At 47.7% G+C, this 17,364-nt stretch overlaps 1 protein-coding gene across 1 annotated transcript in view; it reads left to right on the plus strand.

Annotated features, from left to right (window-relative positions):
- RALGDS (ral guanine nucleotide dissociation stimulator) overlaps positions 1 to 15,014 on the plus strand; it is a 53,444-nt gene extending 38,430 nt beyond the window's left edge. The window contains 13 exon segments of the mRNA XM_070955836.1: positions 363 to 478; positions 573 to 788; positions 2,236 to 2,339; positions 3,752 to 3,836; positions 6,467 to 6,544; positions 6,837 to 6,923; positions 8,473 to 8,505; positions 8,946 to 9,067; positions 10,030 to 10,125; positions 11,476 to 11,677; positions 12,533 to 12,778; positions 13,785 to 13,899; positions 14,839 to 15,014. Of these exon segments, the coding sequence (XP_070811937.1) occupies positions 363 to 478; positions 573 to 788; positions 2,236 to 2,339; positions 3,752 to 3,836; positions 6,467 to 6,544; positions 6,837 to 6,923; positions 8,473 to 8,505; positions 8,946 to 9,067; positions 10,030 to 10,125; positions 11,476 to 11,677; positions 12,533 to 12,778; positions 13,785 to 13,899; positions 14,839 to 15,014 (1,676 nt within the window).
- Positions 15,015 to 17,364: the final 2,350 nt, after the last annotated feature.

Raw genomic sequence — 17,364 nt, forward strand, 5'->3', positions numbered from 1 at the left:
ACCTACCGTGTTTCCCCGAAAATAAGACCCTGTCTTATCTTTTTTTGAACCCTGAAATAAGCGCTTGGCCTTATTTTCAGGGAGGTCTTACTATTTTGGGGCGTCTTACCTGATTTCCAGCTCTGTCACCCTAACCCTAACCAGAGGAAATGGCGGGGACTAGCTATGCATGCGGTTAAATATTTTCAGGGAGGGCTTATTTTCGGGAGGGCTTATTTTGGTGGGAGGGTTTATTTTCAGGGGGCTTATTATTCAGGGAGGTCTTCTTTTCGGGGAAACACGGTAGGAAACGAATTCATTGAAGAACCCGAATAAGAAGTCTGTGTGAACGGCTGTTGCCTGTTGCCCTTTCCTTGCTGTAGATCATCCCAGTTGCCCTCTGAGGTTGGAGGATGAGAATGGCCTGAGCGAAGGCAAGTCGGAGTTCTTGTCCTTTTCTCCGGAGATGGCGGCTGAGCAGTTCACCCTGATGGATGCTGTAAGTCAGGCCAGGCCTGCTGTCCTTGGTGATCTTCTGCTTTCCTGCCTCTTTCCTCTGAACTGACTTGACCCCCTCGCCTTTCCCCACGCAGGAGCTCTTTAAGAAAGTGGTGCCTTATCACTGCCTCGGTTGCATCTGGTCTCAGCGGGACAAGAAGGGGAAGGAACATTTGGCCCCCAGCATCCGGGCCACCGTCTCCCAGTTCAACAGCGTCACGAATTGCGTCATCGCCACCTGCCTCGGGGACAGGATGCTGAAGCCCCAGCAGAGAGCCAAAGTGGTGGAGCGATGGATCGAAGTCGCCCGGGTACGTCAAGGATCCGACTGGCTTCTCTCTCTCTCTCTCTCTCTCTCTCTCTCTCTCTCTCTCTCTCTCTCTCCTTCATTCTGGAAAAACCCTGGGTGTCTGTCTGTCTGTCTGTCTGTCTGTCTCTCTCTCTCTCTCTGGACTTCATTCTGGAAAAACCCTGGGTCTCTCTCTCTCTCTCTCTCTCTCTCTCTCTCTCTTCCCATTAAAAAAATAAACCAGAGCTGTGCAGAGGTCAGAACTGAAAGTCAAAAGTCCAGATAGATAGAGGGAGGTAGACGATCGATGGATAGAAGTGATAGGAAGCTGGATGAAAGAAATGGGTGGATGGATGGGACAGACAAGGGGGAAGGAAGGAAGGAAGGAAGGAAGGAAGGAAGGAAGGAAGGAAGGAAGGAAGGAAGGAAAGAAGGAGAAAGATTATAGAGAAGGCAGATATAGACAGATTATAGCAGGAACGAAGAAAAAGATGATAGAGAAGGAAGGGAGGGAGTTAGGAAGGGGAAGAAGGAAGGAAGGAAGAAAGGAAGGAAGGAGAAAGATGATAGAGAAGACAGATATAGGCAGATGATAGCAGGAAGGAAGAAAAAGATAATAGGGAAGAAAAGGAAGGAGGGAGGGATGAAGGGAGAGAGAAAGATGGAGGGAGAGAGAAATAATGCATTGTAAGCCGCCCTGAGTCTCTGGAGAAGGGCGGCATATAAATCAAATTTAAAAAAAAAGGAAGGAAAGGAAGGAAGGAGAAAGACTATAGAGAAGGCAGATATAGGCAGTTGATAGAAGGAAAGAAGAAAGAGATAATGGGAGAAAAGGAAGGAAGGAAGGGAAAGGAAAGAAGGAGAAAGATGATAGAGAAGGCAAATATAGGCAGTTGATAGAAGGAAAGAAGAAAAAGATAATAGAGGAGAAAAGGAAGGAAGGAAGGAAGGAAGGGAAAGGAAAGAAGGAGAAAGATGATAGAGAAGGCAGATGTAGGCAGATGATAGCAGGAAGGAAGAAAAAGATGATAGGGAAGGAAGGGAAGGAGGGAGGGATGGAGAGAGAGAAAGATTACAGAGAAGACAGATGCAGACAGATGACAGAAGAAAGGAAGAAAAATAACAGGGAAGGAAAGGAAGGAAGGAAGCAAGGAAGGGAAGAAAAAAGGAAGATTATAGATAGAGAAGCTGGATTAGATATATAGGGAAAGATTATATAGATATCAACAGATGATAGAGAGACGAGGAACGAAGGAAAGAAAGACAGGTAAATAGCTAGATCAAGATTATAGACAGGGAAAACAGATGCAGAGAGATGATAACACAGCATAGCTAGATTAGTGATACAGACAAGAGTTTTACTTGCAATACAAGGACTTCGAAAAGCTTTGGATAACAGCGTAACAGAGCGATCCAACACCCAGCTAATTGACACCCATCTTTTTTCCCCCCTCCCCCCTCTTCTGCAGGAATGCCGCATCCTGAAGAACTTCTCCTCCCTCCGAGCCATCCTTTCTGCCCTCCAGTGCAACGCAGTTCACCGGTTGAAAAAGACCTGGGACGAGGTGTCGCGGTGAGTCAGAGGAGGGAAAATTCCGCGTGGATGAGCGCCCGTATCCCCTACTCCCGTGACGGCGAACCTCGGGCACGCATGTCAGAGGTGACACGCAGAGCCCTCTCTCTGGGCACACGCTGTCGCCACCTGCTCTTCTCTTCCGGGTTCTGGTGCACGCATGTCCGCAGGTCAGCTGATCTTCGCGTGTTTGGGAGCGCCAGAAATCGGAAGATCAGCTGGCCGGCGTGCACATGTGCGCCGGGCATCTGCTCTTCCAGTTTACGGTGCTCCCGTGCGTATAAAGACCAGCTGGCTGGCGCATGTGTGCACGCAGGAACCCAAAAGAGCAGCTGCTCCTCTGGTTTTCAGCACACGCGTGTGTTCAGTTCCAGATTGTTCCGGTTGTATTGAAAAACATAAAGATTTCCTTTCTATCCTCCTGCAAGCTGGTTTGGTAGCCGTGTGGAATTTCCAATGGGATGGAAACTTTTAATTTTAACGGAGATTTTAGCGGGAGGGAACGGGAGTGCCTTCCGATCAATGTTAAGACCGAATCTCTTCCTTAGCTGACTTTCACCCACACAGGGAAATGTTTTGAAAACAAAGCCAGTCTCAAAATGGGAAGCCTGCAAAAGTCATTTAAAGTCAAATTAAATTCCTTTTCCGGAGACAAATGTTTCCAAAAGGTTTCGGGTGGGCTGAATATTGAAACATTTAATTTGCAGAGGGAAATCAACATTTTAAAAAAAACCAACCGACCAACCAACGTTTGACTTCCCTTTTGCAATTAAATGTTTCAATATTCAACCCACCAAAACATTTGCCTTTTATTCTTGTTTTTGCAATTTGCAGTTCTGTGTATTTTAAGCTGCAACTGTATCTCTGCTCATAGGGGGAAAAAAAAATGGGTTATGTTTGCATATTTGCAGGCGTTTTTATAAGAATCGGATGTTCCCGTGTTTCATTACTATTCCGTAATTTGGTTTCAGGCCAGGGATGATGGTTTGGATCCGGGTTGGTTGGGTTTTAAACTCCGGAAAGTCCCAATTGCAGTTAGATCTCAGTGCAGCCAGCAAATCTATACAAGTAGTCCTCAACTTATGATCAAAATTGAGCCCCCAAATTATGTTGCCAAGTGAGAAATTGGTTAAGTGGGTTTTGCCCCACGATGATCAGCTGTTTTTTTCCGTGTACGGCAGTGGCGGAAGATCTGGTCTTCTGGTTTCGCGCCAGAAACCGGAAGTTCATTCCCCGGCGCACGCATGCCCACTTGGCAGCTTCTCTTCCGGGGCACGTCCCTGACGAGCGCGTGCGGCACTCGGTGCCGAAAAGGTTCGCCATCACTGCCCTACACCATTTCAGACAAGTGGCTGTCTAGTCCCTTCTTTTCACGTTGCATTTTTTTATTGTTGTCGTTCCTTCATTTGCAGGGAGAGCTGCCGCATGTTCCACGAATTATCCGAAATCTTTTCGGACGAGAACAATCACTCCTTGAGTCGGGAGCTGCTGATTAAGGTAAGGGTGCCTCAGCTGGAATGGGAATGTTTCTCTTAAAATTTTTCTGGTACCCACCCTGATTGGGTTTGAAAGAGCCCTTAAAATCTGGCTTTTCCTGGGGTCTTGAGTTAGATGGGACGGTTCCTGTTTTATTATTTTTAGAATAAATGGGCTTCCTTCCTCCACATTTTCTTTCTTTCTTTCTTTCTTTCTTTCTTTCTTTCTTTCTTTCTTTCTTTCTTTCTTTCTTTCCTTCCTTCCTTCCTTCCTTCCTTCTTCCTTCCTTCCTTCCTTCCTTCCTTCCTTCCTTCCTATCTCTGTCTCTCTCTCTCTCTCAAGGGCAGGAAGGAAATTTCAAATAGGAATGCAAAGAAAAGAAGGAATTTTGAGAGTGAGTGAGGGAGAAAGGAAGGAAGAAAGAAATGAGAAAAGGAAGGAAGGAAGGAATCCTTTCTCCCTTCTCCCTCCTCCATCCCTCTTTCTTACTCACTTGAAATTTTCCTTCCTTCCTTCCTTTCTTTCTTTGTCTCTCTCTCTCTCTCTCTCTCTCTCCTCTCTCTCTCTCTCTCTCTCTCTCTCTCTCAAGGGCGGGAAGGAAATTTCAAGTAGGAATGCAAAGAAAAGAAGGAATTTTGAGAGTGAATGTGGGAGAAAGGAAGAAAGAAATGAGAAAAGGAGGGAAGGAAGGAAGGAAGGAAGGAAGGAAGGAAGGAAGGAAGGAAGGAATCCTTTCTCCCTTCCCCCTCCTCCATCCCTCTTTCTTACTCACTTGAAATTTTCCTTCCTTCCTTCCTTCCTTCCTCCCTCCCTCCCTCCCTCCCTCCCTGAATTAATTTTCCTTCCTTCCATTCTCTCCTCTGGATGCCTGAGGCTTCATTTCTCTTTTCCCCACGATGCCTTCCTTATTCCTCGCTGGGCAAACTTCCTACGGAGTCAGGGCCAGCCTTATCACTCCGATGAATAATTTAAACACCGCCTGTGGAAAGCCGCATCAGACCTGTCTCTCGGACGTGTGCCGGGGTGGGAAGCATCATTGCCTGGTGGGGAAAACCGCAACGCGAAACAGCCCCTGCATTCTCAAGAGATGGGCCGAAAAGGCCAATATTTTCTCCCTGCCCAGAAATAAAAAAGATTTCTCTGTTGCAGGAATGCACTGCAGTCCAAATGCCTTCTCAATGTAAACACGCTGATGGTGACTCATCAGCGTGAGCCCGCCTGGGAGTTGGGAGGAAACTTTGAATGAGCGTATAACAAATAACATTTGACTGTGTGTGTGTTTGTGTGTGTGTGTGTGTGGGTTCACCAGGAGTGCTAAAAGCCACAATGGGCTGGACTCCTTCCTATTTAAAAGCTCTTCAGTCTCAAGGGAGTTGTAAGGCTGGGCGTGGAGAGTTGGTGAAGTTTTGCTCCTCGTCGCTCAAGTCTTTTTTTTTTTCCGCTGGCTTTTGACTCCGCTAAGCCAGCGTGAAGCAGAAGGAAGGCGCTGCTGTTGACAGCCCGATATCTCCGTGGTCTGCTTCATTTCAGAGGAAACTCCCAAAGTTGGCAGCCGAGGAATCCCCCGAGGAGGTGGGGCAGAAGATAAAACCCCAGAAAAAAGGCAGATGTGTCAACCAAGGGCTTCCCTGCCTCTTATCTTTTTTTTTTTTTTTTCCCCTGGAGCACAGAAAGCTCACGAGGAGTGGATTAGCTGCCGTGCCTTGCTCGTATTTTCCTGGCGGCCTGGGGAGAGGCGGAAATTTATCCTCGACTTACAACCATTCATTTAGCGACTGTCCGAACAACGGCCCTGAAAAAAAGAGGGCATATATATGACCCTTTTGGATACTTACAACCATTGCAGCATGGTGGTATTTTCCGGGCTGTTTCCAGACCTTTTTTGGGCCGTTTTCCAGGCTGTTTTCAGACTGTTTTTTGGGTCATTTTCTAGCCAAAAACAGCCCGAAAGTGGCCTAAAAACTGTGTGAAAACAGCCTGGAAAACGACCAAAAAACAAGCCTTTTTCCAGGCCCTTTTCAGGCCATCTTTTGGCTGTTTTCTGGGCCATTTCTAGGCATTTTCAGGCTGTTTTCCAGGCTGTTTTCAGACTGTTTTGGGGGTCATTTTCTGGCCAAAAACAGCCCAAAAACTGCATGAAAACAGCCTGGAAAACAACCAGAAAACAACCCATTTTCCAAGGCATTTCTGGGCCGTTTCCAGGCCATCCTTTGGGCATTTTTTGGGCCGTTTTCAGGCTGTTTTTGGGGCCGTTTTTTGAGCCGTTTTCGGGCCGGAAGCAGTCCTGAAAACGGCCTGAAAAACAGCCAAGAAACAAGCATGTGTGTGCCGGCCAGCTGGTGTCCGTCACACGCACATACACGTGTGTTCTGGTTTGGGCACTCGGTGCCGAAAAGGCTCGCCATCACTGCCTTATCCCATCATCTTTGAAACCTCCAGGGATGGAGCATCCTTGTTCCAACTCGCAGGAAATTTCTCCTTAGTTCTAGGTTCGGTTCTCTCCTTCATGAGTTCCCATCGATTGTTTCTTGACTCGGGTGCTTTGAAGAATAGGTTGACGCCTCCCTCTCCCTCCACCTATCAACCTGAGGTTCATGGAATTTCTCATTCAATTCACCTTGACTTCTTCCTTCTCTTTCTTGAACTTCCAGGAAGGGACCTCCAAGTTTGCCACGCTGGAGATCAACCCCAAAAGAGCTCAGAAGCGCCTGCAGCAGCAACGAGAAATGGTGAGGATTGCGACGAAATTCAGACCGGCGCTCTCTGAGCTTGGCGGGCTTCTTGCAGACGTTTCATTACCCAACTGGGTAATATCATCAGTTTAGTTTAGTTTGTTGTCATTGCTCGTGGTACAGCGAAATTAAATGCCGCCTTCAGTGTACATTATAACTATAAAAATAAAAACGCAAGCATACATCCTTTACATTTTATATAATTGAAATTGAAAACCCGATATTGCACTATATACCGTATCTCTCTGCTGCCTCCGTTCCTCTTCCTAATTTTAATTTTCCGTTCCAGGGTGTAATGCAAGGCACCATTCCTTACCTGGGCACTTTCTTGACCGACCTGGTGATGCTGGACACGGCCATGAAGGATTATTTAGAGGTAAGGTAATAGGTAAAAGTTCCCCTCGCACATACGTGCTAGTCGTTCCTGACTCTAGGGGGCGGTGCTCATCTCCGTTTCAAAGCCGAAGAGCCAGCGCTGTCCGAAGACGTCTCCGTGGTCATGTGGCCGGCATGACTCAACGCCAAAGGCGCACGGAACGCTGTTCCCTTCCCACCAAAGGTGGTCCCTATTTTTTCTACTTGCATTTTTTTTTTTACGTGGTTTCGAACTGCTAGGTTGGCAGAAACTGGGACAAGTCACGGGAGCTCACCCCGTTCCACGGCGCTAGGGATTCGAACCGCTGAACTGCCGACAACTTTCGATCGACAAGCTCAGCGTCTTAGCCCCTGAGCCTTACATCCTTATATCCTAATTCTCCTTCTTCCTTTTTTTTAATCTTAAGAAATAATTTAAATTTTGGCCCTTCGTTTGCCTTCATCCTCTGACTTCTTTCCTGCCAGATTTATGTTTCTTTCTTTTTTTTTTCCTTCTTTTTAATTTGATGCTTAATTTGATGTCGTCTTTTTTGTAAAACGTGGTTGGTTGGTTGGTTAGGGAGCCTTGCTCCGCCCAGATTGAAGCCAAAAAAAAGAGGGCACCGCGCCCCCTGGTGGACCCTTCTGGTACTCAACCTTTTAGCAATGTTTGCATTTTTTATTTCATGGGGTTTGGGATCTCTTTGGCAGCCTATCTTTAAAGCAAAAAAAGCAGGAGTGTTGTCCTCCCTTTGTGGCGAGACGGGGCGGCAGATGCATTTAATGAATAAATAAAAAGAAAATTATCTCCCGAGCTTTCGAGCTGGTGCTTGCTTGGAGCCCATCCTTGGGGAATTTATTTCTCTCTCGCCAGAATGTGTGTTTTTGACCCATTCTGTGCATGGTATTTATGTGGTGCCTGGTTGTGTGGGGTTTTTTTTGTTATTGTTGTTGTTGATTGAGGTGTGGATGGATGGCTGTTGTTTCCTTGGGCCGCCAAGCCCTCCGTTCCTAAGTAACAAATAAACTGGTGGTAAATCAGCATTCCTGTTGATTGACAAGGGGCTCGTTTCATTTCCCAGACTTCAATCATTTCCCTGGCTGTTTTTCAGTGGTGAAATCCAAATTTTTTTACTACCGGTTCTGTGGGCGTGGCTTGGTGGGCGTCGCACGGAAAGGACACTGCAAAATCTCCATTCCCACCCCACTCCAGGAGAAGAATTCTGGGAGCTCTGAACCCCTGAGAATTCTGGGAAATCCGTGTCAGTTCCTGCCTTGTTGCTTAAGACTTTTCGAATGTTTTTATATTGGGCACTCCAGCCGTATCCTGACGGATTCCTCGTCTTTTTAAACGTATTTTACTTGACCTGAATGCCTTAAAAAAATAATAATAATCTAGCCTCTAGATGCAAATAAATACATTGTGATCCTTGCAATGTTTGCTGATTTTGCTTTGCTGCAGAAAATATGTCTCTTTTTTTAAACCTTTCTCATCTCTTAGATGTTTAGAAATGACTTGGGATGTTAAGCATCTGGTTTTGTTTTTCTTTCTTTCTTTCTTTCTTTTTTAGGGAGGCCTGATCAACTTTGAGAAAAGGAGGAAGGTGAGATATTTGTGATTGTGGTTGTTACCACAGACCGGGTTTAAGGGCCACCACAATTAGTCCTGGATTTAACGACCCCAATTGAGCTCAACATTTATGCTGCTAAGCGAGACACTCGCGAGACCATCACAAGTCCCTTCTCTCAGTGCCGTCCAGGCCACTAAAGGAATAGTTGTAAGCCAAGCACGACCTGTATTATCTTGAGAAAGAGGGAGGCAGGGGTTCAAACACAGAAGTTTGGAATGACCTCTTCTCAAAGAGCTGCTGGTTGATTGGCTGGCATTTTCACCAGAAATTTTTCGATAAAAGTTTGATTAAATCTACCCTCATTTTGCTGGTGCTGCTGCTTTTAAAGTCACGTTTCGGGGGGGGTTGGTTCCCCCTTTTTTTCTTCCTTCTTTAAACACAAACGCACATTAACCTCTTCGTTGTTCCTGCAGGAGTTCGAAGTCATCGCCCAGATCAAGTTGCTTCAATCGGCTTGTAATAATTACAGCTTCAAGAAGGACGATCGGTTCGGGACTTGGTTTCACAGCGTGGAAAGGCTCAGCGAAGCCGAGAGGTAAGTGGGAGCTGTTTTCTTCTTCGGGGCTGCAAATGAAGATTTTGGTGGGTTTATTCCTCTCCTCACCCTCCGATTTTTTGTTCACGGGGAGCAGGGGTGAAATCCAAATTTTTTTCCCAACCGGTTCTCTAGAACCTGTCAGAACCTGCTGGATTTCACCCCTGACGGTGAGGAAAGTTGAGGACTTGACTGTAAAGCCAAGAAATATTTCTTTCTTTGTTTGTATCCTGACTGATTATGTTTGCAAATAGGGCTGCGAATAGACACAACACACTTTCCTCTTCCTATTTTCCCCACAATAACAACACTATGAGTTGAGTTGGGTTGGGCTGAGGGAGAGGGACTGACCCAAAGACACCCAGCTAGCTTTCGTTCCTAAGGCAGGACTAGAACTCACAATCTCCTGGTGATTGGCCCAAAGTCACCCAGTTGGCTTTCATTCCTAAGGCAGGACTAGAACTCCCCGTTTCCTGGTGATTGGCCCAAAGTCACTGAGTCAGCTTTCATGACTAAATCAGGACTATAACTCACCATCTCCTGGTGATTGGCCCAAAGTCACCCAATTGGCTTTCATGCCTAAGGCGGGACTAGAACTCACTGTCTCCTGGTGATTGGCCCAAAGTCACCCAGTTGGCTTTCATGCCTAAGGCAGGACTAGAACTCACCGTCTCCTGGTGATTGGCCCTAAGTCACCCAATTGGCTTTCATGCCTAAGGCACGACTAGAACTCACCGTCTCCTGGTGATTGGCCCTAAGTCACTGAGTCAGCTTTCATGACTAAATCAGGACTAGAACTCACCGTCTCCTGGTGAGCCCAAAGTCACCCAGCCGGCTTTCATGCCTGAGGCAGGACTAGAACTCACCGTCTCCTGCTTTCTAGCCTGTTGCCTTAACCACTAGACCAAATCTCCTACAAGTGGGTCTCAATGCTTCTGGTCCTCTCTTCCCTTTGTTTTCAGCTACGGCCTTTCGTGCGAGATCGAACCCTTGTCGGAATCGGCCAGCAACACACTGAAAGCCAAGAAGAACACGGGCATCATTAAGCGGTGGAGCGAGTAAGTGGGAAGTTGGGGGGGGGCAAAGGCAGTGGTGGGTTCCTCCGGGTTCAGCCCGGTTCTCCCGAGACGGTAGCGGTGACGATATGACTGCATTTAGAGACGGTGGTCAAAAGCCCAAGAGGGATTTAAGGATGTCTAGCTTGGATCGCCCTCTTGCCCCTTCCTCCCTGTGTGGTCTGTGTGATCGATTGGGGCACCACGTAGAGGAGAGAACCTGCGGTGGAATGTGTGTGTGACTGACCTTGGGGGAATTAAGGAGAAGAGATTCTGCCCGGGAAACAATCAGAGAAGAGAGGCAGGAGCCCTCAGTTGCTCAACAGACAGAGGAAGAAAGTTAGGAAGGACTCGTGCTGATGCATCAAGCAGTTAAAAGTGGCAGCAGGAAGCGATTTAGGGCTCCTTCGCTCTTTCTCTTGTTCTCTCTTTCTCCCCCTCTCTCTCCCTCTCTCTCTCTCTCTCCTTCTCTCATCCCTCTCTGTCTCCCTCTCCCTCTCTCTCTTCCACCTCTTTCCCTCTCCCACTCTCTCTCCACCTTTCTCTCCCTCTCTCCCCCCCTCTCTCTTTCCCCCTCTCTTTCCCCCTCTCTCCCTCTCTATCTCTCTCCCTCCCTCCCTCTCTCTCTCCACCTCTCCCTCTCTATTTCCAAAGTTAACATACAAACGTCAACGAAAAAAGAGAAACAACAAACACAGCAAAAACAAAAGACACACAAAAAAATGTCCGTTAACAAAACCCAAACACATATATTGTCCTCTCTAGTTGAATACTGATTAATATATTTCAGAATAAGAGAATAACTGAGCTGGAGGTCCAACTGAGCAGGAGATCCTATACCATTTGAGACGAATGGCTGTCCAGTCTCTTCTTAAAAGCCTCCAGTGATGGAGCATCCACAGCCTTGACTCCCTCTTCTTTGGGGCAGCCCCTGAGATATTGGAAGACTGCTATCATATAGTTCTCTGCCTCTCTTCTCTAATTGTTTCCTAGGCAGCTCCTTCCTTCCTTCCTTCCTTCCTTCCTTCCTTCCTTCCTTCCTTCCTTCCTTCCTTCCTTCCTTCCTCCCTCCCTCCCTCCCTCCCTCCCTCCCTCCCTCCCTCCCTCCTTCCTTTCCTTCCTTCCTTCCTTCCTTCCTTCCTCCCTCCCTCCTTCCCTTCCTTCCTTCCTTCCTTCCTTCCTTTCTTCCTTCCTTCCCTCCCTCCCTCCTTCCCTCCCTCCCTTCCTTCCTTCCTTCCTTCCCCTCAGATCATCACACAATCCATTACAGGCCCACGCTTCCCATTCAAGGTGGGAGCCAGCCCCATACAATCCCCCTCACCAGCCCTTTTCCTGACTCTCTTCTCCCCACAGCCGACAGGCCCCCAGTACCGATTCCTGTGCCAGCGGCAGCTCTCACTCCAAGTCCTTTGACCAGTTGAAGTGCGGGCCGTATCTCTGCAGCAGTGATGGGGCCGATTCGGTCAGCATCACTTCGGCGGGTTCCAGCAGCTCCGACGTGGAAGAGATCAACATCAGCTACATTCCTGATTCGCCCGAGGTTCAAGAGAAGAAGGTACAGGACCACGGCTCGCTGGGATCCACTCGTGCCCAGGGGGTCAGGCGGCAGGTGCGCCCCATTTCGGGGGGTGGGGGGGAGGTAGGAGGGCTTTGATGTGGGGGTTGGTTGAGAGCAACCAGGGAACTGAGAAGCTGAGATGTTCTTCATGGTGTTTTGGAGAGATAACGATGAAATTTGTGGGGCGATAGAAGATGTTTAGAGATGGTTTGGAGAGTCCACCTCCAAAACTATCTGTTGTGGCCTGTCGGCCGCCGGCCCCTCCAGCAGCCAAATCAGAAGAGGAGGAGGAGGCGTGGGAGTCAGGGTCAGCATCCAGGCAACCTTAGAGCTCCGAGAGAGGAAAGAGGGAATGGAGTCAACCGCCCCCAGCTCTGGAGGTGGCTGATGAGGAGGAGGAGGAACAGCTGGGTCCAATGCATGATGCATGGATGCACAGACGGAAGAGGAGAGGAGAGCAGTGGAAATCTATGAGCCGGTCCTTGGGACAGAAGAACCACCACTGCTAGCGAAGCCCCACCCTTTTATCTGGGGATAAAAGGCAGAGGGGCGGAGATGAACAGATGTGGGAGACTGCTGGACGGCCTTGTTAGCCTGCGTTGAGAGAGAAACTTTTTCCCAGGGCTGCTAATAAAGGAATCTTTTGATTTAACTTCAGAGGGTTGGTCGTGTTTGGGGAGCTGAGTCAGGACACTCTCTTCTCAACTTCTTCCTCATCCTTCTGGATCACAGCGGGTCCTGTTGTAAGGCACCATGAAGGCATCTCCCAACAAGGGCAAAGATAGGATAGCTAGGTAGATCTCGTTGATTAGCTCATCAACGTTGTCTTTCGTTTCTCTTTCATCTATAAAGTTTTGGGAATCTACCTCATTGTCCTCCTTGGATACGTCGGGTGTCGGGTCAAGTTCCAGCAGCGCTTCGTCGTCGTCCGTCTCCTCCACGCCGGTGACCGTGTCCCGTACGCACAAACGCTCCGTCTCGGGCATTTCCAGCTATTCCTCTCTCTCGTTGCCTCTTTATAACCAGCAGATCGATGATTGTTGTATCATCCGAGTCAGCTTGGCGGTGGATAATGGAAACATGTATAAAAGTATTTTGGTAGGTACCTTCCGTCTTTGCCGGAGGTGAGAAGGTGGGGATAATAATCTAGCCCGAATTGAAACGTCTATCTGTCGATGAGACTTGAGCCAGGGTGGAACCACAGCTAGTGAAAATCATGTCTTTACGCTGTCTCTTCTTGCGTGCTCACAAAGAGACAGCCTTTGCCGTCCTCGAGAGAATATTTGTAGCTCGGGGCTGAACTGTGGGGTCCTTGGTGCTCTCTGAGCTTGGTAGTTTTCTTGCAAACATTTCATGACCCAACTAGGTAACGTCATCAGTGCTAGAAGGGAATAGGTTTTGCAGAGTGCAGGCGAAGGGGAAGGAGGAGGAGGAAGAGGAGGAGAAGAAAGAGAAGGAGGAGAAAGAGAAGAAGAAGAGGAGGAGGAGGAGGAAGAGGAGGAGGAAGAGGAAGAGGAGGAGGAGAACTGTGGGGTCCTTGGTGCTCTCTGAACTTGGATGTTTTCTTGCAAACATTTCATGACCCAACTAGGTAACAACATCAGTGCTAGAAGGGAATAGATTTTGCAGAGTGCAGGCAAAGGGGAAGGAGGAGGAGGAAGAGGAGGAGGAGGAGGAGAAGAAAGAGAAGGAGGAGAAAGAGAAGAAAGAGAAGAAGAAGAGGAGGAGGAGGAAGAAGAAGAGGAGGAGGAGAACTGTGGGGTCCTTGGTGCTCCCTGAGCTTGGTTGCTTTCTTGCAAACATTTCATGACCCAACTAGGTAACAACATCAGTGCTAGACGGGAATAGGTTTTGCAGAGTGCAGGAGGAGGCGGGGAGGAGGAGGAGGAGGAGGAGGAGGAGGAGGAGGAGGAGGAGGAAAAGGACTCGGGTCCTTGGTGCTCCCTGAGCGTGGTAGTTTTCTTGTTTCATGACCCAACTAGGTAACATCATCAGCGCAACATCTTCAGAACATAGCAAGCGCCTTAGCCATGAAATTAAGGGAAGTTGGCTTCGCTTCGCCGTGTGCCTAAAGGTGTCCCTCTTTTAAATGCCACTCTTCCAGGTGACGAGCCAGGATAAAACCCCGGTGGTGATTCGGAAAGCGATGGCCAAACACAACCTGGACGGGGATCGGCCGGAAGATTATGAACTCATCCAGATCATCTCCGAAGAGAGAGGTACAGAAGTTGGTAACGCGCCATTTGGACCCTCCCGATTTTATTTCATGCTATTTCTTTATTTACCGTGCGGGTTAACTTTCCCCAAACTCTGGATTTAAATAAATAAATATATCAAAAAATAAATAAATTCGGGAAATGCACAAGGCTGGTTTTGCACGCTTCACTAAAAGAGAGCGTAGTTATCGGCTCAACCTGGCACGCATGCCTGTTTTGGGGCTGTTTTTCGGGCCGTTTTCAGGCCATTTTTCGGGTTGTTTTTCAACCGTTATTCAGCTGTTTTCAGACTGTTTTTCAGCTGTTTCCAGACCGTTTTTCAGCTGTTTCCAGACCGCTTTTCAGCTGTTTTCAGACCGTTTTTCAGCTGTGTTCAGACCGTTTTTCAGCTGTTTTCAGACCGTTTTTCAGTTGTTTTCAGACTGTTTTTCAGCTGTTTCCAGACCGTTTTTCAGCTGTTTTCAGACTGTTTTTCAGCTGTTTTCAGACCGTCTTTCAGCTGTTTTCAGACCGTTTTTCAGCTGTGTTCAGACTGTTTTTCAGCTGTTTTCAGACTGTTTTTCAGCTGTGTTCAGACAGTTTTTCAGCTGTGTTCAGACAGTTTTTCAGCTGTTTTCAGACAGTTTTTCAGCTGTTTTCAGACTGTTTTTCAGCTGTTTTCAGACTGTTTTTCAGCTGTTTCCAGACCGTTTTTCAGCTGTTTTCAGACCGTTTTTCAGCTGTTTTTAGACCGTTTTTCAGCTGTGTTCAGACCGTTTTTTGGCCTTTTTCGGGCCTAAAACCACCAGAAGAGCAGCTGGCAATGGCGCGCGTGCCCACAGAGAAGGCTCTGCGTGCCACCTCTGGCATACGTGCCATAGGTACCCCATCACGGGACTAGGGCATTAAGTTACCGTGAGTAGGGATCATTTCTTTTCCTTTCTCTCTCCCTCCTCCCCATAGAGCTCAAAATTCCCGACAACGCCAACGTCTTCTACGCCATGAACTCGGCCGCCAATTACGACTTCATGCTCAAGAAGCGAGGCTTCTCCAAAGTGATCAAAATCAAGCACGGCTCCAGCTCCACGCTCCCCAGGGTGAAGCAGAAAGGATTGAAAATCGCCAAAGGCATCTTCTAACCGAGGGGTGGGGGGGGAAAGGTGTGTGTGTGGGGGGTCTCCGTGTCCCCCCCTCCCACTGACTCTCCAGGTTGTCGTCCTGCCCCCCCCACCACCACCACGGGCCCTTCTGTCTTAAGCCACACTGGGGTGTCTGTATATGTGAGACGATGACGCCTCTAGTTACCTAAGCCTCGGATTTTCGCCTGGGAATTTAGGAACATTGGTGAGATCTTCAAGAAGTTGGTGGCTCCTTCTCAACCAAGCTTCTGCAGACTTCTGAGCGTGTGGGATGTGTCGGCAGAAGTTGCCTTTAAAAAGATGTGTATTGCTGGGGGGTTTCTTCCTCCCCCCCCAACTCCGATCCGGGGAGGATTTTTAGCCTTTAAAAAAACAAAACAAACCCGAAAATATAAAAATACAAAATTCACCTCTCTCAAGGTCTAAAGGACTCCACAGCCTGTGGCTGCGTGAACTTCCCCGTCCACCGTTTCTGCCTTATCTTCTGTTAACCAACGAAGGCTGGCGGCTTCGACGACTTCTGAAAGGGTTTTTTTTTTTTTTCCCACCGTGGACGTACCGGAAGAGCAAAGGATGTGGAATCGGGAGTGGTTCCCCCCGTTTCCGTATCGCGAGGAAGACTCGACACTCGACACTTTCGTGGCCCGGGAAAGTGGAATTTCCTGTGAGAATTGGAGAAGGGATATGCGTGTGTGTGTGTGTGGCTGAAGATGGCCTTTTAGCCACCAGATAATTAACTTCTCCATTTTTTTATTTTTTATTATTATTATTATTAATATCTGGCCTTTTTATTTTCTTTTAAGAAGAACCTGCACCAAAGATCTTAACAGCACTGGTTGTTTGTTTTTCTGTTGTTGTTTTTTTCAGTCGTCAAATCTCTCGGCTGACACACTAGGAGTAAAACAAAAAACAAAAAACACTTAGTTTTTGTACAGACTCGTGTAAATAAAATTTGTGGATTGGACGAAGAATCGGGGCGGGGGACGAACCGAGAGCTCTAAAGTGTGAGGCCATTCCTCACCCTCCCCCCTTCACCCCAAAATGGGGCTCCTGACCCCAATGGACAAGTACCACTTTTGTGTTGACACGGACTTCAGCCCTGACTACGAAGTAGCTTCTGTGACTGATTTTTTTTTTCTTTTTTGTAAAAAAAAAAAAAAAAAAAGCAAGCCTCGACGAGAATCGACCCCGCTTTTCCTGAATTTACTAATTCCCTCAATATTTATTGTTTGTAAATAGCCCGGTTGGATTTATACATTTTACTAACCCCGTCTTTAAAAAGTCCGTGAAGTTCCCTTTTATTTTCTGTTTTTTTTTTAAAAGGCTTTTGAGGAAGGGCGAGGGAAGTTTTAGGTGTGAAAGGAAGGGTGAAGCAGAAACTCCAGTTTTAACATCTCGGGTTGTTTCCGAGAGCTTTGTGGTTTGAGTGCAAAGAGCTTGGAGGAATTCAGGCAAGGAGAGAGAGAGAGATAAAGCCCCCCCAAATGCATCAAGGCTTGATAAATTCATCCTTAAAACTGCAAAACAACAACAAAAAAACCCATAAGGATAAACTGGCTTCTTTCACAGCCCAGAATTCAGTGCCCAGAGGCAGCTAGGAGGGAGATGTATTTAACTGAGGAGAGGACATTGCTCGCCCCTCCTTCCCCGATGCCTCAAAGCCACGCAGGGAAATCTGAATTTTTGCAGTTTCATGGATTCTTGTTTCTTGGCAGAGAATCCTCAATTCGAATCGAAAGGCGACACCAAACGCCAGTGGCTCCATTGGGCCACGGAAATCTCCAGTTTCCAAGCCACGTGCCAAGAATCTGGATGGGGCAGCATCTTCTCCGCTGAATCTTCTCTTTTGGGATCCCCAAAAGATTTGGCAATCTTCTCTTTTGGGATCCCCAAAAGATTTGGCAATCTTCTCTTTTGGGATCCCCAAAAGATTTGGGAATCTTCTCTTTTGGGATCCCCAAAAGATTTGGCAATCTTCTCTTTTGGGGATCCCCAAAAGAGGGGGGGTACCCCACTGCTTTTTCGAGCCTGTTTAACAAGAAGATACTTAAAGACCCCCTCGAGAAAAACCAACCCACCCACCCGCTAACACCGGTGGATTTTTCCACCACCACCCCACCTCTGCCTATGAAGGAAAGGATCGTCTTCCTGAAGGCAGAGGCGAAGTTCCTCCTCGCCTCCCATTTTTTTTCCACACACCCCCCCACCATCTTTTTCCACCCTCCCTTCCCAACTTTTCTAGGATCCTCATCGGATGCTTTTTATGAATTCCCGCGCCCTAAGAAGACAACGCTGATTTTTCTAGTCTCACTTGTTTTACAGTTTCCCTGGTGGGAAGGGGGGTGTGCGG

Source organism: Pituophis catenifer, unplaced genomic scaffold (genome assembly GCF_029215685.1).
Source record: "Pituophis catenifer annectens isolate HBS135680 unplaced genomic scaffold, rPitCat1.0.hap2 SCAF_17, whole genome shotgun sequence".
Lineage (NCBI taxonomy): Eukaryota > Metazoa > Chordata > Lepidosauria > Squamata > Colubridae > Pituophis > Pituophis catenifer.